Source organism: Dunckerocampus dactyliophorus, chromosome 7, assembly GCF_027744805.1.
Source record: "Dunckerocampus dactyliophorus isolate RoL2022-P2 chromosome 7, RoL_Ddac_1.1, whole genome shotgun sequence".
NCBI classification, from domain to species: domain Eukaryota; kingdom Metazoa; phylum Chordata; class Actinopteri; order Syngnathiformes; family Syngnathidae; genus Dunckerocampus; species Dunckerocampus dactyliophorus.
The window spans coordinates 9,550,305-9,565,226 of record NC_072825.1 but is presented as its reverse complement, the minus strand read 5'-3'; the positions used below and the strand labels follow the sequence as shown (position 1 = coordinate 9,565,226).

Below are 14,922 nucleotides of genomic sequence, written 5' to 3'. Positions count from 1 at the left end.
TTCTCTAGCCATGACATTTGATTGACGCCCATCATCACAGAAGTTGCTCTTCCAATAGTTCTGAGCAATGACAGTTGAGTTTGTCTTTGTATATAGCTGTGGTTAATTACTTATTTAGCCTGTCATGGATGACTCAATTTTACCAGTCTGTCTTTTCCTCAAAAATCCTCAAAAAGATTCTTGACAGGGAAAGCAAGTTCATTTTCTCACACTACTGCTGCGAGTTTTCTACTTTTCTTTACATAAACTCTACAATCCAGGAGCACATGCAGTGTGTCTCATTCTTGCCACACTTAGCACAGCTGCCAGTATGATACTGTCCTATTCTGTGAAGCAAGGTTCAATAAAGTATGTCCAATCCTAAATCGAATAAAAATGGATTCTTACCGGTAGTTCCTTCCCAGCTTCCTGGGTGTGTTGTACAGTATAAATGTCTTCCTCTGGCATTTATTTCTCAGGTTTCTTGCCATTTGCTTTTAACAATTGCTTCACTTTCAGCCTTAAATGGCTGCAATAGATTAGATGTTTTTTAAGTGTTGACCAGTGCAAGTCTTGCTTGACGGTAGAAAAACACTTCACACGTGAAAGCCTAATTACCATTTACTGTATGTTCTTGCCTGTGTAAGATGTTCTGGTAGCTCCCCAATCCCTTATTGTCAGACACCTAAAGAAGTTGGTGATCTTCTCCTGAACCCTACATCTTTAGGTATTCCTGAAATAAACCAACGGACTTTGTCTGTTGTTTAGTAATAAGTCAGATAATTTTATCTTGCCGAGCTCTAGCCTTTCAAAGAACCAACGAGGCTCCATTGCGCAGCACTCAAAACAGTTTTCACCTCGCCTTCAGCTTATATATGACCTCAGTTAAGTGAAGTGTTAGGTGTTTGCCTCGAACTCACTTGCATGCATCACTTCTCTCTGCCAACTCCTGTCCATTCACAGTTCAGTTGTTTATCTAGGGTAACAAGCGGCAGAGGCAGAGAAGAGCTATCTTCTGACATTATTATTGTTTACTTACTGTTGAAATACATATGTATGGTCTATTTCTATTGAAATGTGAATACAAAAAGTGAAATGTTAGGTTTTTTTGATACATTATCACTCAGTAGTATGTCTTTGTAGATTTTCAGTCATCCAGGTAATTCGCAAAGGCTGAATCGATGCAACTGGACTTGTGTTGAAGACTTTTCACCTTCCGTCCAAAAGGATGCTTCAGTTAAAAAATGTTAGGTGTGGAATTTTTATTGTCCTCAAAGGAATGTCTCTTCTTTTTGAGACACAAATAAACTGCTGACTTGAGGAAGAATTTGTATAAGGGTTGTTTGGTCTCTCCCATGTAGAGGTTATTGCACGCCACACTACACTGCACTGCATAAAAACATTGCTGAGTGTGCTTCTTGGGATTTTGTCCTTGCGGTGAACCAGCTTTTGTCAGTTGAGGGTGTCAGTGAGTTATAAATGCATCGGTATGTTATACTGTATTTGGAGACAATTCTCTGACAAAGCAGTCACATACAGTCACATACATACACCACATTCCATCTCCTGTTTCTTTGCTCAGGCTCATGTGTAGTGGCCCTTCTCCTGGTGGATTTGACAAAGGCCAAGTTATTTTAGAACTGAAAAGAAATGTTAGAACTGAAGAAGACTTTTGGACGAAAGGTGAAACATCCTGTTGCCTTGATTCCACTTTTGCAGATATCACTCGGAAGTTTTTGCAACAAGATTAGCTCAGTGTCAAAGTTTTGCCACTTATTAAACAGGTAGGTTTTTCTTCTATCCATATGCTCTAAAAATAGTGACTTCCTCAGCTGCTGTAGTTGGACTTTGCCTCCTTAGTGGTGTGAACATGGGGCACCCCTTCCCTCCAGCTTCATCTTCTCATGTGAATTTAAATTACTAGGGAAGACTGGAGCATAGACAGAAAGATTTGTATACAGTACATGCGATAATAATTTGGTTTCAAATCAAATAGTCTGCGTGTTTTAATCCAATTTTTAAAGAGACTGTCAGATTAAATTGTTTACATGCATTTTATTGCAACAGAGCCTTTAAACACACTGAGTGTTGCAGCTCTCACCTGGCTTTCCCGTTAACAGGATGTGTTTTGGAATGGTGACTTTGTCCTCTGAGTTGCGGGCCCAATCCACCATGCCCCTCCAGCCCTTCATGGGGAAACTGATGTCTGCGTTACCCAGCATTGGACGCTTGTGGATGCTCAGAACTGTAGCAGATATGACACAAATGTTTTACACATTACCTTAGAACACACTACAGTCAATTTGTCAGCATAAAACTGGTTGAGAAACCGTGGAAGTGGGGACCACTTCTCCAAAAGGCTCAGTCTGTTCCACTGCCAAAAACAAAGTTTCCGGTCATTCTTCATTCTAATCACTACATATTACATAATGACTCACCACTGCGTGTGAGGTAAACACTTGCAAATATACAATAATTATTATTATTTTAATGACTTATATTACACACATGACATTTGCATGTATAAGCAATCGCATACCTCACAAAATGCGGTGATTTTACACAACACAAGTCACACAACACACAACATTTTCAGGATGAGGGCTTGAGGGCTTACCTAGGTTATCAGTCACTTCATACATGTCCTGAAAGTCTTTCATTCTCAGACCGATGACATCCACAAAGTCCTCAATCAGGCGGAACAGCTCTTTGACATTTGGACCCAGCTGTGAAGACACAATGTAGAATGCAAAAAAATGGGTTGTTGGATTTGGGGTATAAATCCTGAACTATCATACTGAACTACTTCAAAGATGAATGGGAGTCAGGGGCAATCGGACTCCTGTGGAACTCGCGGAACCATCTTCTGGATGCGTTCCAAAGGGCGGATAGTTTATACTGTACATATTCAAGAATAGACATAGACCTTTTTTGATACTTAGAGGTCAGGCTTGTCCTGAATCATTCCTGTTATGCAAAGTTCCTATGCAGATATGAGTTTGGACAGAAGAGAAGATGGTAATGCACAAGATGAGGAATGCAGCAGATGGAGGAGTGGGTGTTTGCTTTAACTCATCAGCTATAGCTATTTTTGTTCCACACCTCTGTCAGAAAATATACAGGTGTTTGTCAGACTGCTGTCAAACCAACCAGTTGTGCAGCATTGCGGTTATTATTATGCAAATTATTATGTATAATTCCTCAATGCTCCACATACAATTTAAGTAGCGATTTGGTGATAATGTACATGCAATTTAAAAAGAGATTATCCTTACCAGTTGTGCTTCTTCCCATCGTTCCCTGTTCTCTTCCATTAGCAAATTGCTGACTGACTGCACAAAGTTCTGGAGAAGGGAAAAATAAGTGTCATTATCACTGTTTTCCATTTGGCAAAAGGAAAAGGAAGCAATATAGGAAAATGGCATTAAACATTTGAAAATACTAACATCCTTGATCAAGCTAAAATCCTCCTGTGTGAGTTACATTTGCCAAACATTCCGAGGAGACATGTCCAGCAGTTTCACATGTTAAGCTTTACATAGACTACAATAATTAAATTTGACACCCCAATGTGTATTATATTATAAACTAATATATTTATACTTGCTTATGGCAGGCCTGTAGCATGTCGGCCTCACAGTAAGGAGATTTGAATCTCCAGTTGCGCATCTCTGGATGGAGTTCGCATGTACTCCCCATGTGCGCATGGGTTATCGCCAGGTACTCCGGCTTCCTCCCACGTTCCAAAAACATGCATGTGAGGCTAATTAGAGACTCTAAATTGTCCACAGGTGTCAATGTGAATGTGAATTCTCTATATGTGCCTTGTGATTGACTGGCGACCGGCCTAGGGAGTACCCTGCCTCTTGCCTGAAGTCAACTGGGATAGGAGGGATTAATGAATGCTAATCGCAACATTTGTTTATTAAAATGTATTTGGTGCTTCCTGAGGTGACTGGGCTTGCTCATTAACAGAAAGTTGGATTTTCATTTTCCTTTTAATGGATTCAAAAGTAAAAAGGTCTTCTCTGGCTCATCAACGTTAATGCTAGTGGGGCAAAACAGTTAATCTGTAATTATGAATGAATAATTTAATTTAAAAACTTAATGGGGGGGGAATTTAAGAGATTAATAATTCTGTGTTACGAAAGTAGTTAACAAATATGAATTCACCCTCATGTCTGCGCTGCTGGGACTGTAGTATGCTCTCCTGAAGATTTCAGTCATGTTCTTCAGCACGTCTATAATTGCCAGCAAATCCCCACTGTAGCTGGTGCCGTCACTGGAAGTCACTCTCAGTTTAGTCATCACTTCCGAGACTCCGTCTCCCACAAGGCCTCGCTGTGCTTTGGACAAATGATCTCGTGTCTAACGGAGAGAGTTAATCAACACCACAATACACATTTTTGGTAATAGTAACACAATACAGTTGAATGTATGATCATTATTTACAATCATCTTTTTCCTCGCTGTTTGTTTGCTAGAGATTTGATTTAAAAAGAAGACATAATGAAATGAAACTGCATTTTTGCCACTTTTGCTCACACTCGAGGTTCCGGCATCTTTTTTTTTTTTTTTTAACAATAATGCATAGGCCAAAGTGCTAGAATACAGGCCAGTACTGTAAATGTGAAATTATTCACTACTTTCACAGTATGTGTAAATAAGTTCATGGTTTAAGTGCTTTCCACCAGTTTAACAGCATGATATTTTTCAAACAAACCACAAATAAATTTTATGGCAGTTACGCCAATTGATTGTGAGAGGCCACACATCTAACAATGTTTGCGCTCAACAAGGGTGACCGTGGTTTGAAACCACACAAAGAGGAATATTTAGCATCATTATTTATTTATTTTTGTGCTTTGTGATAGTCATCCCTCCGTTTATCGCAGTTAATTGGTTCCAGACTCGACCGCAATAAGTGAATTTCCGCTAAGCAGGATTCAATATTAAAACATTTAATATTTCCGTAGTTAAGGCATAGAAACCTGTTTACGATCTTTTAAATACAGTTTTAGTCAGCTTTACATTTGTATTACCCAATACAGTAGCTATAATCAGAGAAAATAAAAGACATATTAGACATAAATAAGATAACAGACTCACATGTTTGCAGTTCCTTGCTTTTTTCTGGACAGCGTACTTCCCGCTGTGGCTATTGTCTCATCAATGTATTGTAACGGCGGCTTTAAATGGCTTTACACTCGGATTACCCAATATAGGAGACATAATAGGAGTTCACGTGTGTCACGATAAATGTGTTCCATAGCATCACGTCTGGGCCTTGTCTCACCGAACACCGACAGCTAGTGGCCAATGTAGAATACAGTACTACATTCACAATTAGAATGCTTCTTCGACCTTGTAGTTGTACTTTAGTTCGTTTAGCTAGTTAATATTAGCCATTTTTATGCTTGAAAATGCTTAATTTAGGGGAAGAATAAATAGAATTTGCTTAAATATGCATATTTTTCAATTAATCATAGGCAGTATTCAACCACGAAGCAGTGATCATTTATTAATTCATTAATTTTTGAAAACTTGGGATGGCGCGATATTCGAACCACGATGTAGCGAGGGACGATCGTATTGGTTGCCACAGTGTCTGGCAAAAATAATTCTCCACTGAAGACCCAAGTACCAAATGCACCACCCGCCGTTGCTATAATATTGTTGATTTGGTACGGTGAACTTGGTCTGGATTATCCTTTGGACTGGTAATGAAAGTATTGAATGCAATGAAAAATGATTTAATTAATTTATGTAACTGATGTGATTTGAGGTTGCCGTGAAAGGTGGCAAGCACTTTCAGGCCGTGTTGTGTGTGTACGCAACCATTGTATAGTACACATTTCAGCTGCTCTGCAAAGTAAAAGAAAAATATGACACGCACCAAAGTCTGTATGCTGCGATAATCATTGGAAATACACTTCATATAGGTCGGATTCTCCCAGTATGCAATGCCCTCCTCGTCAAGCGTGCAGTGACGGAGAATAAGCCCTGTAATTAAACGCATGCAACTGTGGTTACAGATATCCATTTTGCATTGTTACTCAAGTACCACTTTCCAAGCACCACTAATCAACTGTGGAAACTGACCCATTGCATTAGGAGGACATCGTACGGCTGCTGTATCTCCAGCAGGAGTCATCTTCCAAACAACGTTGGAATAGTTGTCTTCGCCACATATTTCATGAGGTTCTAGTAACACCAAAATATAAATCGATTAGTTGCACCACACTGCGCATCATGTACTGTATATACAGTAGTCATATTGTTTTCCACATTACTGTCTCAAAAGGGCAAATGGCAGTTGACTGGAAAAGCAACAAGCAGGGTGTTTTCTTTCACTTACCAGGGCATCTTTTTTCATTACAGTGTCGGATCTCCTCTCGTTCTGCAGGGCATGTCTGCCCTCCAAAAAAGGGCCCATAACATATTCTGTTTCTCTGCTGGCTACCACCACCGCAAGTCTTGGAACAACTTGACCACAAAGACCATGGCTGCCACCTACCATCCACTGAAAGAATATTAACATTTGTTAACATCAGTGCAACCCTGTCCTGCACCACAAAAAACTTGAATTGTTTTATACACAGACAGAAGTCATACATACAGACGCATACAAAGAATCACCTCATGCTATGGTCCTAATTTCTTCACACGACCGTACAGCATACAACTTAAACAATGACTACTAAATAAATAAACAAAGTCTTGATCATGTCTCCTACCAGGGCATTCCCCGAGGAAGCAGTCAACAGTCTCCAGCCACTCTCCTCTGCATTCTGAACCGCCATATGAGGGGCCATTACACTCCCTTGTCCGCTGCATGGTCCCATTAGAGCAGGAGGCTGAGCAGGAGCTCCAACTCGACCACTCATTCCACACTCCATCTACTGAAAAGTGGCAACGAAACCAAAGTCAGTTCAAGAGATAATTTGCTGCCTGTTGCATTAGCTTTAGTTAGATAGCACTGATCACAGCAAAAAGGTTGGCATGCAGGGTTAAAATTTTGTTAGGAAGAAAACGCACTGATTTCCAGTAAAGAGCCAGAAATCGCACAGATGTACGGTTGTGAAAGAGTACAATGACTTAATGTCCAGATCAAAAAATGATCTGCAGTGGTTTGTTTGGGTTGTAGAGGTTTTCAGATGTACAGGAAAAGTATAAGATGGCCAATAAAGCTGTTTCAATCTTGAATTGGCCTCTGGGCAGTGCTTTAGAGGAAATAAAGACTGAAAGAAAGATGCCAACAAAATTAACGTCCGCCGTGGACGATCCACCTCAATTTCCTGAATGTCACTGTGTGGGTTTCATGCAGCTCCTTTACTAACAGGCTGCTGCATTCAGAATGCAGGAAAGAATGCTAATGGTTTAGCTTGGAGGGATTTGTAGTACACAACGTTTAGCTACAGTCAGTATAGAAGTGCTTCTTTCCACTTTGTGTTGTACATTTTTGATGTGAGATTTCCAGATAATTTTATCATGGATCTATTTTGTTGTCAATCTGGATGATGGTGATGTCATCTCTCATCTCATTTGCAATACTCTGGAGCAGGGGTCACCAATGTGGTGCCCGTGCGCACCAGGTAGCCCCCCACGACCACATGAGGTGCCCGCAAGCCTGCTTTTCATTCAGGTTTTCAGTTAATAATGAAAGAACAGTAGAAAGAAATGCATTCTGAAATACAAAATGTGAGTTGTGGACACCAGCATTTTTTTAATGTTCTGGTAAAACCAGCATATTCGCTTTGTTTGGGTTTAAAATAAGCTCTGAAGATAAATGTTACAAAAATGAGTAGCTCTTGGCCATTTTCATTTTGTAAAAGTAGCTCTCACAAGGAAAAACGTTGGTGACCCCTGCTCTGGAGAGTTGTGGTTGCCTTCTTTTGCTCCCCAGTGGGACTTTTTAAGCCATCAAAAACCCTTTTATTGCCTGTCCATAGCAGCTTGTTGTTGCTTTTTATTGTTTGCAGCCTCCTGAGAGTAGAACTTTCTTTTGGTCAGATGCCTCCTTCTTCAATTTACACATCTCCTTCTTGAGCTGATCTGACTGCTTTATTATCTCCTGCTCTGAATTCCCTTTTGAGAACTCCTTCTTGAGCTCTGTAATCTCCTTCATTATGTTGTTTCTCCATATTATCTTTGCTAGCGACAACCAAAACTCATTTTTTAGGCTCCAGCTCACCCAGAACTGAAGCAGCAGAAAATGATGGAGTGACTGGAATATTACGTTATTACAACAGTAATTTTAACCAGAGTGTGATCAATAAAGTCTAATCTCTTCTTATCTATTCCAAAAACGGGGAAAGTTATGCATTTTACACTAAATTCACAATCTGAAGAAGTACATTTTTAATATGAGCGCAGCATGAAGGTTGTGTCTCACCTGGACAGACGGCTATGTTACAGAATTTGGTCTGTTTCTCTGGACCCTCACAAGGATCTCCTCCAAACTGGGGAGGGGTGCAGGTTCGTGTTCGGGACCTATAACCTCTGCCACAGGTTGACGAACATAAGCTCCATGGAGACCATTCATCCCAAGCGCCAGCCACTGCAAATAGAGGAGGTAGTTTTATATTTTATCACAAGATCAATATGAATATAACTGAATGCATTTTAATGTTTTACATTATCATGGCTTGTGGTCCAATATCCTTTGCTTTCTACATTGAAAACAGGTATTGTTCAATAAAAACGAAAAACTCTTCTCTGTCACATAAACCTTGGGCCATGTAGACTCCTGAGTTGGGGGTGAGGTTGCCTAAGACGGGTGCGAGAGCGTCCAGGAGTGGGCTTGGCAAGCGCAGGAAGTTGACTGGACGAGTGGGATGGGGAACTTACCTGGACAAACAGCAGGGTTGCAAGTTCTCTGCTCTTGCAGTGGCCCACTACACTGCGTGCTGTAGGAGGAGGACACACAGAAACGAGTGCGACTCTGCCAGCCCTCCCCACATGTGGCAGAACACACACTCCATGCTGACCACTCCTCACCTGAGGCTGAGTCTACTGAGGAGGAAGGGTGGGTAAAGTATGGGATAGTAGAAAAAAGAGGAAAGGAGAGGGGCCATAACTAATTAACATGCAGGATGTGGCCTGTGAAGGGCTGTCATGTAATGAAGGATAGATACTTGCTGTGGTACATTGCGCCCTCTTACAACATGCACATTTTTCCTGATTGATGGACCAGGATGCCCAATTTTACAGATTGGAGTGTAGTTTTTTATGGTTTAAATATTAAAGCTTGTAGGACAAAACACATGCATTCTAGGTGGCCCATGGTAAAACCAAACCCCAGGGTGTTATTCTTAAATAAAAACAAGTTGCAAAGGCCTTTGAGTATCCTGTATATGGTTGGCTATTTACTTAGTGACTTACATTTTAAACTGTACAGAGACAATACTTTAATATTAAACTGTCCATAAAGGACTGCGATTGGCTGGCGACTAGTCCCTACCTCACGCCCGAAGTCAGCTGGGATAGGATCCAGCATACCCCCGCGCCCTATTTAGGATAAGCGGCATAGCAAATGGATGGATGGATGTCCATAAAGAAAGATGTCCCTGATATGGACAGTTGTCTCTGCATTCGTCATCGGGGTGGTTTTGATATTTTACATTTTCCGGTGACTTTAATTATTATTAATGAATGCTCAGTGACCTTGCCGACGGCTTTGACTGCTAAGACAAGTGCTGACCAGAAATTAACAAACTGGAGGGTGCTGGAGATTATTTCCTCCACAGCATTTACACAGCATTTACACAGCATTTATTTGTATTGAAGTTGACATTGTTGCTTTTTGGAAATGAGCGGGAAGAACAACATTTTACAACATAGTCAAGGGTGCCCTGTACATAAAGGAAACCACAGAAGTGTGGTCTTCTACTTCAGTCAGTCATTATCAACTACAGTGGAACCTCAGTTTTCGTACACAACGGTTTTTGACAAAAAATATTGCCAAAAATATGTCTAGGTTTTTCTACATTGTCTCAGTCATCGTACGGCCAGCTCAAACAAAGCATCCACACTTTGGAGACTCAGTCTCTGTGAAGAATGGTGGTTCTGATAGTGGTTCTTTTAGAGTTGGGACATTATAGACAGATTTGGGCCAGGGAATCCTTTAATTATCTTTATTGTGTGTGTCGGTGGTTTCATTTATATGTATATAGCTTTGTTTTCGGCATGAAAATTCTAACTATTCCCTATGAAATAATTTTTGTTCCTACTGTTGGGTGTGTGGAATGGATTCATTGGATTTAAATTATTTCTCAAGGGAAAATTTTATTTGGATTTCGTAGGTTTTGGTTTTCATTGGCTCTTTTGAAACTGATTAATGACAAAAAACAAGGTTCCACAGAACACCACACCACAGAAGTGCACAGCAGTCTAGCATCTAAAAACACTTGATTCACACAGACTAATTTAATGAGGCTTTGTATGTTCCCCATGAGTTTGGTACGTATCGCAAACGTCTCAGTTTGGTGACCGCAAAGAAACTTGGTAAAAAGTCAAAGTCATGACTTTATGGATGGATGAATGAATAGATGTTGGCTACACAGTCAGGAATTCAGGAAGATTTGTGTTTGAATCTCTGTTTGGGCATCTCTGCGTGTAGTTTGCATGTTCTCCCTGTACTCCGGTTTCCTCCCACATTCCAAAAACATGCAGGTGAGGTTAATTGGCGACGCTAAATTGCCCATAGGTATGAATGTGAGTGTGAATGGTTGTTTGTCTATATGTGCCCTGCGATTGGCTGGCGATCAATCCAGGGTGTCCCCCCCCTCTCCCCCAAAGTCAGCTGGGATAGGATCCAACATACTCCTGCAACCCCAGTGAGGATAAGCGGCATAGAAAACGGATGGATGGATGGATGAATAGACTTTAAAGGAACAGTTCGGGAAAGGTCATTTTCTGTTCCACTATTACTGTGCCCCAATGCATAGAGCAAGAAGCTGTTATAGTTGCAAAGTGGGTGCTCTTTTGTCTATACAGTGGAACCATGGTTAGCGTCATTAATCCGTTCCAGAAATTCCGACTCAAACCGAAAAATACACTAACTGAATACATTTTTCCCATAAAGGAATGATGCAAATCCAATTAATCAGTCACGGTCACCCTTTTTTTTATAGTTTTGCAATTATCGTTTTAAACAATTCAAAATGAATATAAATGACTGATGGAAGATAAATGAACATTTAATGATTGAAGACCTTTGTTAACAAAGACGGTGATGACAAACAGGTAGGAGGGAAGAGGAGAATTCCACACAGATGACACGTTCATGCTTTGCTACAAGTTATTTCTTGAATTCAATAGTGGTTCTCACTTTATTTATCGAAATACCGGCACTTGCAACTTTGGCTCCATTATGGGTTATTTTACAGCCGTGACCAATAAGAAAAACAGACATTTTTTAGCGTAACTTTGTTAGTTACATTTTCAACATAAATTGAAAACACACTAACCGAGGTTCCACTGTATAATGACGAACAAACAATGGACAATGCTGATATTTTGACTAACACCAGTTAGTCAAAATATCTTCTGCAAGGGAAAATCTTTGCATGTTCTTGTCTTACCTGGCTGAGGGTTCTGCTGTCCACTGTGGGACTTTTCAACGTCATCACGCTTGCGACTGTCCACTGAACGAAGTGACTGACTGCGGGAAACATGCAGGCCTTTACCGAAGACTGTGAAGCAAGAGACAGAGTAAGGAGAAACAGAGGCTAGAAACCAAGGCTCTTTGATTTTGGCACATTTGCAACACATTCCATAAGAATATTGACCACCTACAAAACATTTTCTGTTCTCTTGTCTTTCATAAATGTGACTTAATCACGAGGTAATTGCGATTACTACAGACATTGTGTGAATAGGGAATGATACTGCCATTGAAACGTTCAAGAAAGAAATGCCCTGAGGGATACATCACAAATCATAGCGATACCAAGCATATACCACAGATAAATGCCTCCCGATGGCTATGAGCACAATAGGTTCGTATGTTTCTGGAGATGCCATGACATCAATGCCTCATCTTTATTGTATTGTTTGTTTTCTGGGAAGGATATTGCCTTTGTTTGTACGAGGTAAAAGTATAGTATTTCAGATCTCTGGCATCTCTCCTTGCATGCCTGCATGTGTGTGATCTGATTCTTGATGGTGTGCAACACAATATACAGTACAGGCCAAAAGTTTGGACACACCTTCTCATTTAAGGGGTTTTCTTTATTTTCCTGACTATTTACATTGTAGATACTCAAAACTATGAATGAACATGTGGAATTATGTACTTAACACAAATGTGTGAAAAAGCTCTAAATATGTCTTATATTTTAGACATTAGTCTTATATTTAAACATTTTTATGTCTTATATATTTTTTTTTGGTAGCGCTGCAAACCCTTGGTGTTCTCTCAGTGAGCTTCATGAGGTAGTCACCTGAAACTGTGTTCACTTAACCGGTGTGCCTTGTCAGGGTTACTGGAATTTCTTGCCTTACTAATGTGGTTGGGACCATGGGCTTGTATTGTGTGTGTGTCCAAACTTGTGGCCTGTACTGTACGTATATCACAGAGTGTAAACAGTGACTGTGCCTCTGCGCTGGGTTTTCGGGGTCAGTTCCATACCTTTCGGTGCCTAGCTCAAGGTGCTCAGGAGCACCTCGACAAAGGTTAGCAATTCTCCAACAACTAGTTGCACTTTATTTTTGTTCATACCCGGACTCGGACTGGGACTGTTGGGTTTTGAAGCCCAAGTCATTACAGACTGGGCTATGTATTTTATGGAAGGATGCCCGGACTTTGTATGCTCTCCACCATCTGTAGTTCAACCAAGGGGCAAAGAGAACAAAGACAAAATCCTTTCTGCTTATCGCTGGTCTGCCCTGAGGCTCTTTGTCGGTTAGACACTCCTGGAACATCTCACAGGGAGGAATTCAGGAGGTAATCCTTAATAGATACCCCGGAGACTTCAACTGGCTCCTCTTGATATGAAACAGCAGTTTTTCTTGATAGGAACAACCAGCAATAGAAGACCTTCATCTTTTGGGTTACCTCTATCATCACCATGATTGTGTAGATTTTCAGTCATCTGGGATATGGCTGGGACATGGTAATGTCGCAAAAGTTAAAAAGAGGCAACTGGACTTCCCTGTAGATGAAGACCTTTCACTTTTAATCCAAAAGGCTTCTTTAGTTCGAAATGTATCTTCCCATATTTAAACTACGCCCTTGAGTCATGGTCACAGGATACATGCGACTAGAGTACAAGATACAGGAACTGTAACAGACAACCTTTATCGATGAGATCATTATCTGATTCAGCAGATAGGACAAACGTGTTGGTTATTATTATAGCTTATACTGTAGGCAGTCAACAGAACAGACTTGACTTAGCGCTGACTATGCAGCAACTGGAGCTTATGTAGAAACACTAAATACTTCCCTATCTCTTGACCATGTACAGTCAAACTTGTCTATAGCGGCCACTAGAGGGAGTCTGCAAAAGTGGCCGCTATAGACAGGTGGCCTCTATAGACAGGTTGGCGTCCAGTTTGAATGTTGACCAGTAGAGGGAAAAAAAGAAAAAAATGGGGAAAAAAATAATAATAATAATGTTGACCAGTAGAGGGCACTGCGGACTGCGGATAAAAGTTGTACAGCACTACTAGGCTTGTTATCATCATGGTTCATGGTTCATGGTTTTAATCCTGAACATGCATGAGTCAAACAGTAGCACATCACATAGTACAATTCACAATTTTGCATGTCCAAAAAGGAGTAGGAAGAAGCAAAGCTTATTTAATCCTACCCCTCATCAGTTTCACATCAGTTGCAATACATTTATTCACCTCTTGTTCTTCCAAGTGTACTTTGTAGGTCTACATGACAATGTAGTGCAATCATAGCCAAGTTTTTTACTTATTAAAAGGAAGCTAGAGGCTTAATAATAACTGATAGAATATATCCACGACCCACAGAACAAAGCTGTGCTAGTAATGTCTTACGCTTGTTTTTAATATTTTACTTTTTAAACGGCAGAGTGGAAGTGACGGGAAGTGACAGTGGGCGTCCCGAGCAGGAGAGCTAGGCTCATGGCTAGCTGTGACTTTCGAGAGAGTTGGGAAGTGTGTTTATGTTGGCGTGGATGTAAAGTCCTGCAGTGTTCTCCGCTGTTAATAAAGCCATTAAAGTGCATCGGCGACGTGAGTCTCTCCTTCCCCACAACAAGCAGCATTACAGTATTGACCAGTTCACACCAGGAAGTAAACGGTGTCATTTCTTACAGGCATTGGCTGGACAGCTATGTAGTGGGGCTTGTTTAACCTTTGCCTTGTGGGCAAGCAGGAAGGAGAGACGATGCTGAGAGATGTGTGTGTGTTCTGAGCTGCTGTCTGGTGGCCGCGTTCAATAAATAAAGTTGGCAGAAGAAACAGGAAGTTTCCTTCTTTGCTTCGGAGCTGAATAACACTGACAAGTTAACAGACTAGTAGCGAACAGAAAAGAAGACGGCTTTGTTTGTGTCGAATACAGAAGATGAGGACTTTGATGGATTTGTGGATGAGGATTGATCAAAAATAACGTGAGTACATTCTAAAATACTTCAATTAAGTACAACCGAACTCAGTTTTGCTCCCGCTGCCGCATGCATGCTAGCGTATGTTTTTTTTTATTGTAGCGTCACTGGGAGCACGTCCTGTTCCAAGCCTACTTTGCGGTAATGTTTTGGTGCAAATGCTCTTAAAGTTACATGTTTGACCAGGAAATAGCAAACTCAAAAGAAGACGGCTTTTTTATGCGGAACAACTGACAGTTTGTGTGGATCTTGTGAATGATTGTGACTGAGCTAGGACTCAGTAATTAAAGTCTACACACGACGGCTTCATTGATTGAAAAACGAAACTTTTTTGTACATGAAGCTTCTACTTGAGTTGGTA

The 14,922-nt window shown here is 40.7% G+C and overlaps 1 protein-coding gene across 7 annotated transcripts in view; it reads right to left on the bottom strand.

Moving 5' to 3' along the window:
* adgrb1a (adhesion G protein-coupled receptor B1a) overlaps positions 1 to 14,922 on the bottom strand; it is a 139,376-nt gene that overhangs the window by 71,627 nt on the left and 52,827 nt on the right. For 5 of the 7 annotated variants that reach the window (XR_008572128.1, XM_054783178.1, XM_054783180.1 and 2 more), the window contains exons 3-13: positions 11,565 to 11,675; positions 8,830 to 8,994; positions 8,375 to 8,539; positions 6,717 to 6,881; positions 6,338 to 6,502; positions 6,082 to 6,183; positions 5,876 to 5,982; positions 4,153 to 4,347; positions 3,255 to 3,323; positions 2,597 to 2,705; positions 2,081 to 2,224 (exon numbers count right to left, since the gene is read on the bottom strand). Coding sequence is in view for 6 of the 7 variants with exons in the window: in XM_054783178.1 (XP_054639153.1) it covers positions 2,081 to 2,224; positions 2,597 to 2,705; positions 3,255 to 3,323; positions 4,153 to 4,347; positions 5,876 to 5,982; positions 6,082 to 6,183; positions 6,338 to 6,502; positions 6,717 to 6,881; positions 8,375 to 8,539; positions 8,830 to 8,994; positions 11,565 to 11,675 (1,497 nt within the window). In the remaining variant the exon portion in view is untranslated. The remainder of the gene's footprint in view (positions 1 to 2,080; positions 2,225 to 2,596; positions 2,706 to 3,254; positions 3,324 to 4,152; positions 4,348 to 5,875; positions 5,983 to 6,081; positions 6,184 to 6,337; positions 6,503 to 6,716; positions 6,882 to 8,374; positions 8,540 to 8,829; positions 8,995 to 11,564; positions 11,676 to 14,922) is intronic. The other 2 variants (XM_054783179.1, XM_054783182.1) reach the window with 2 other exon arrangements.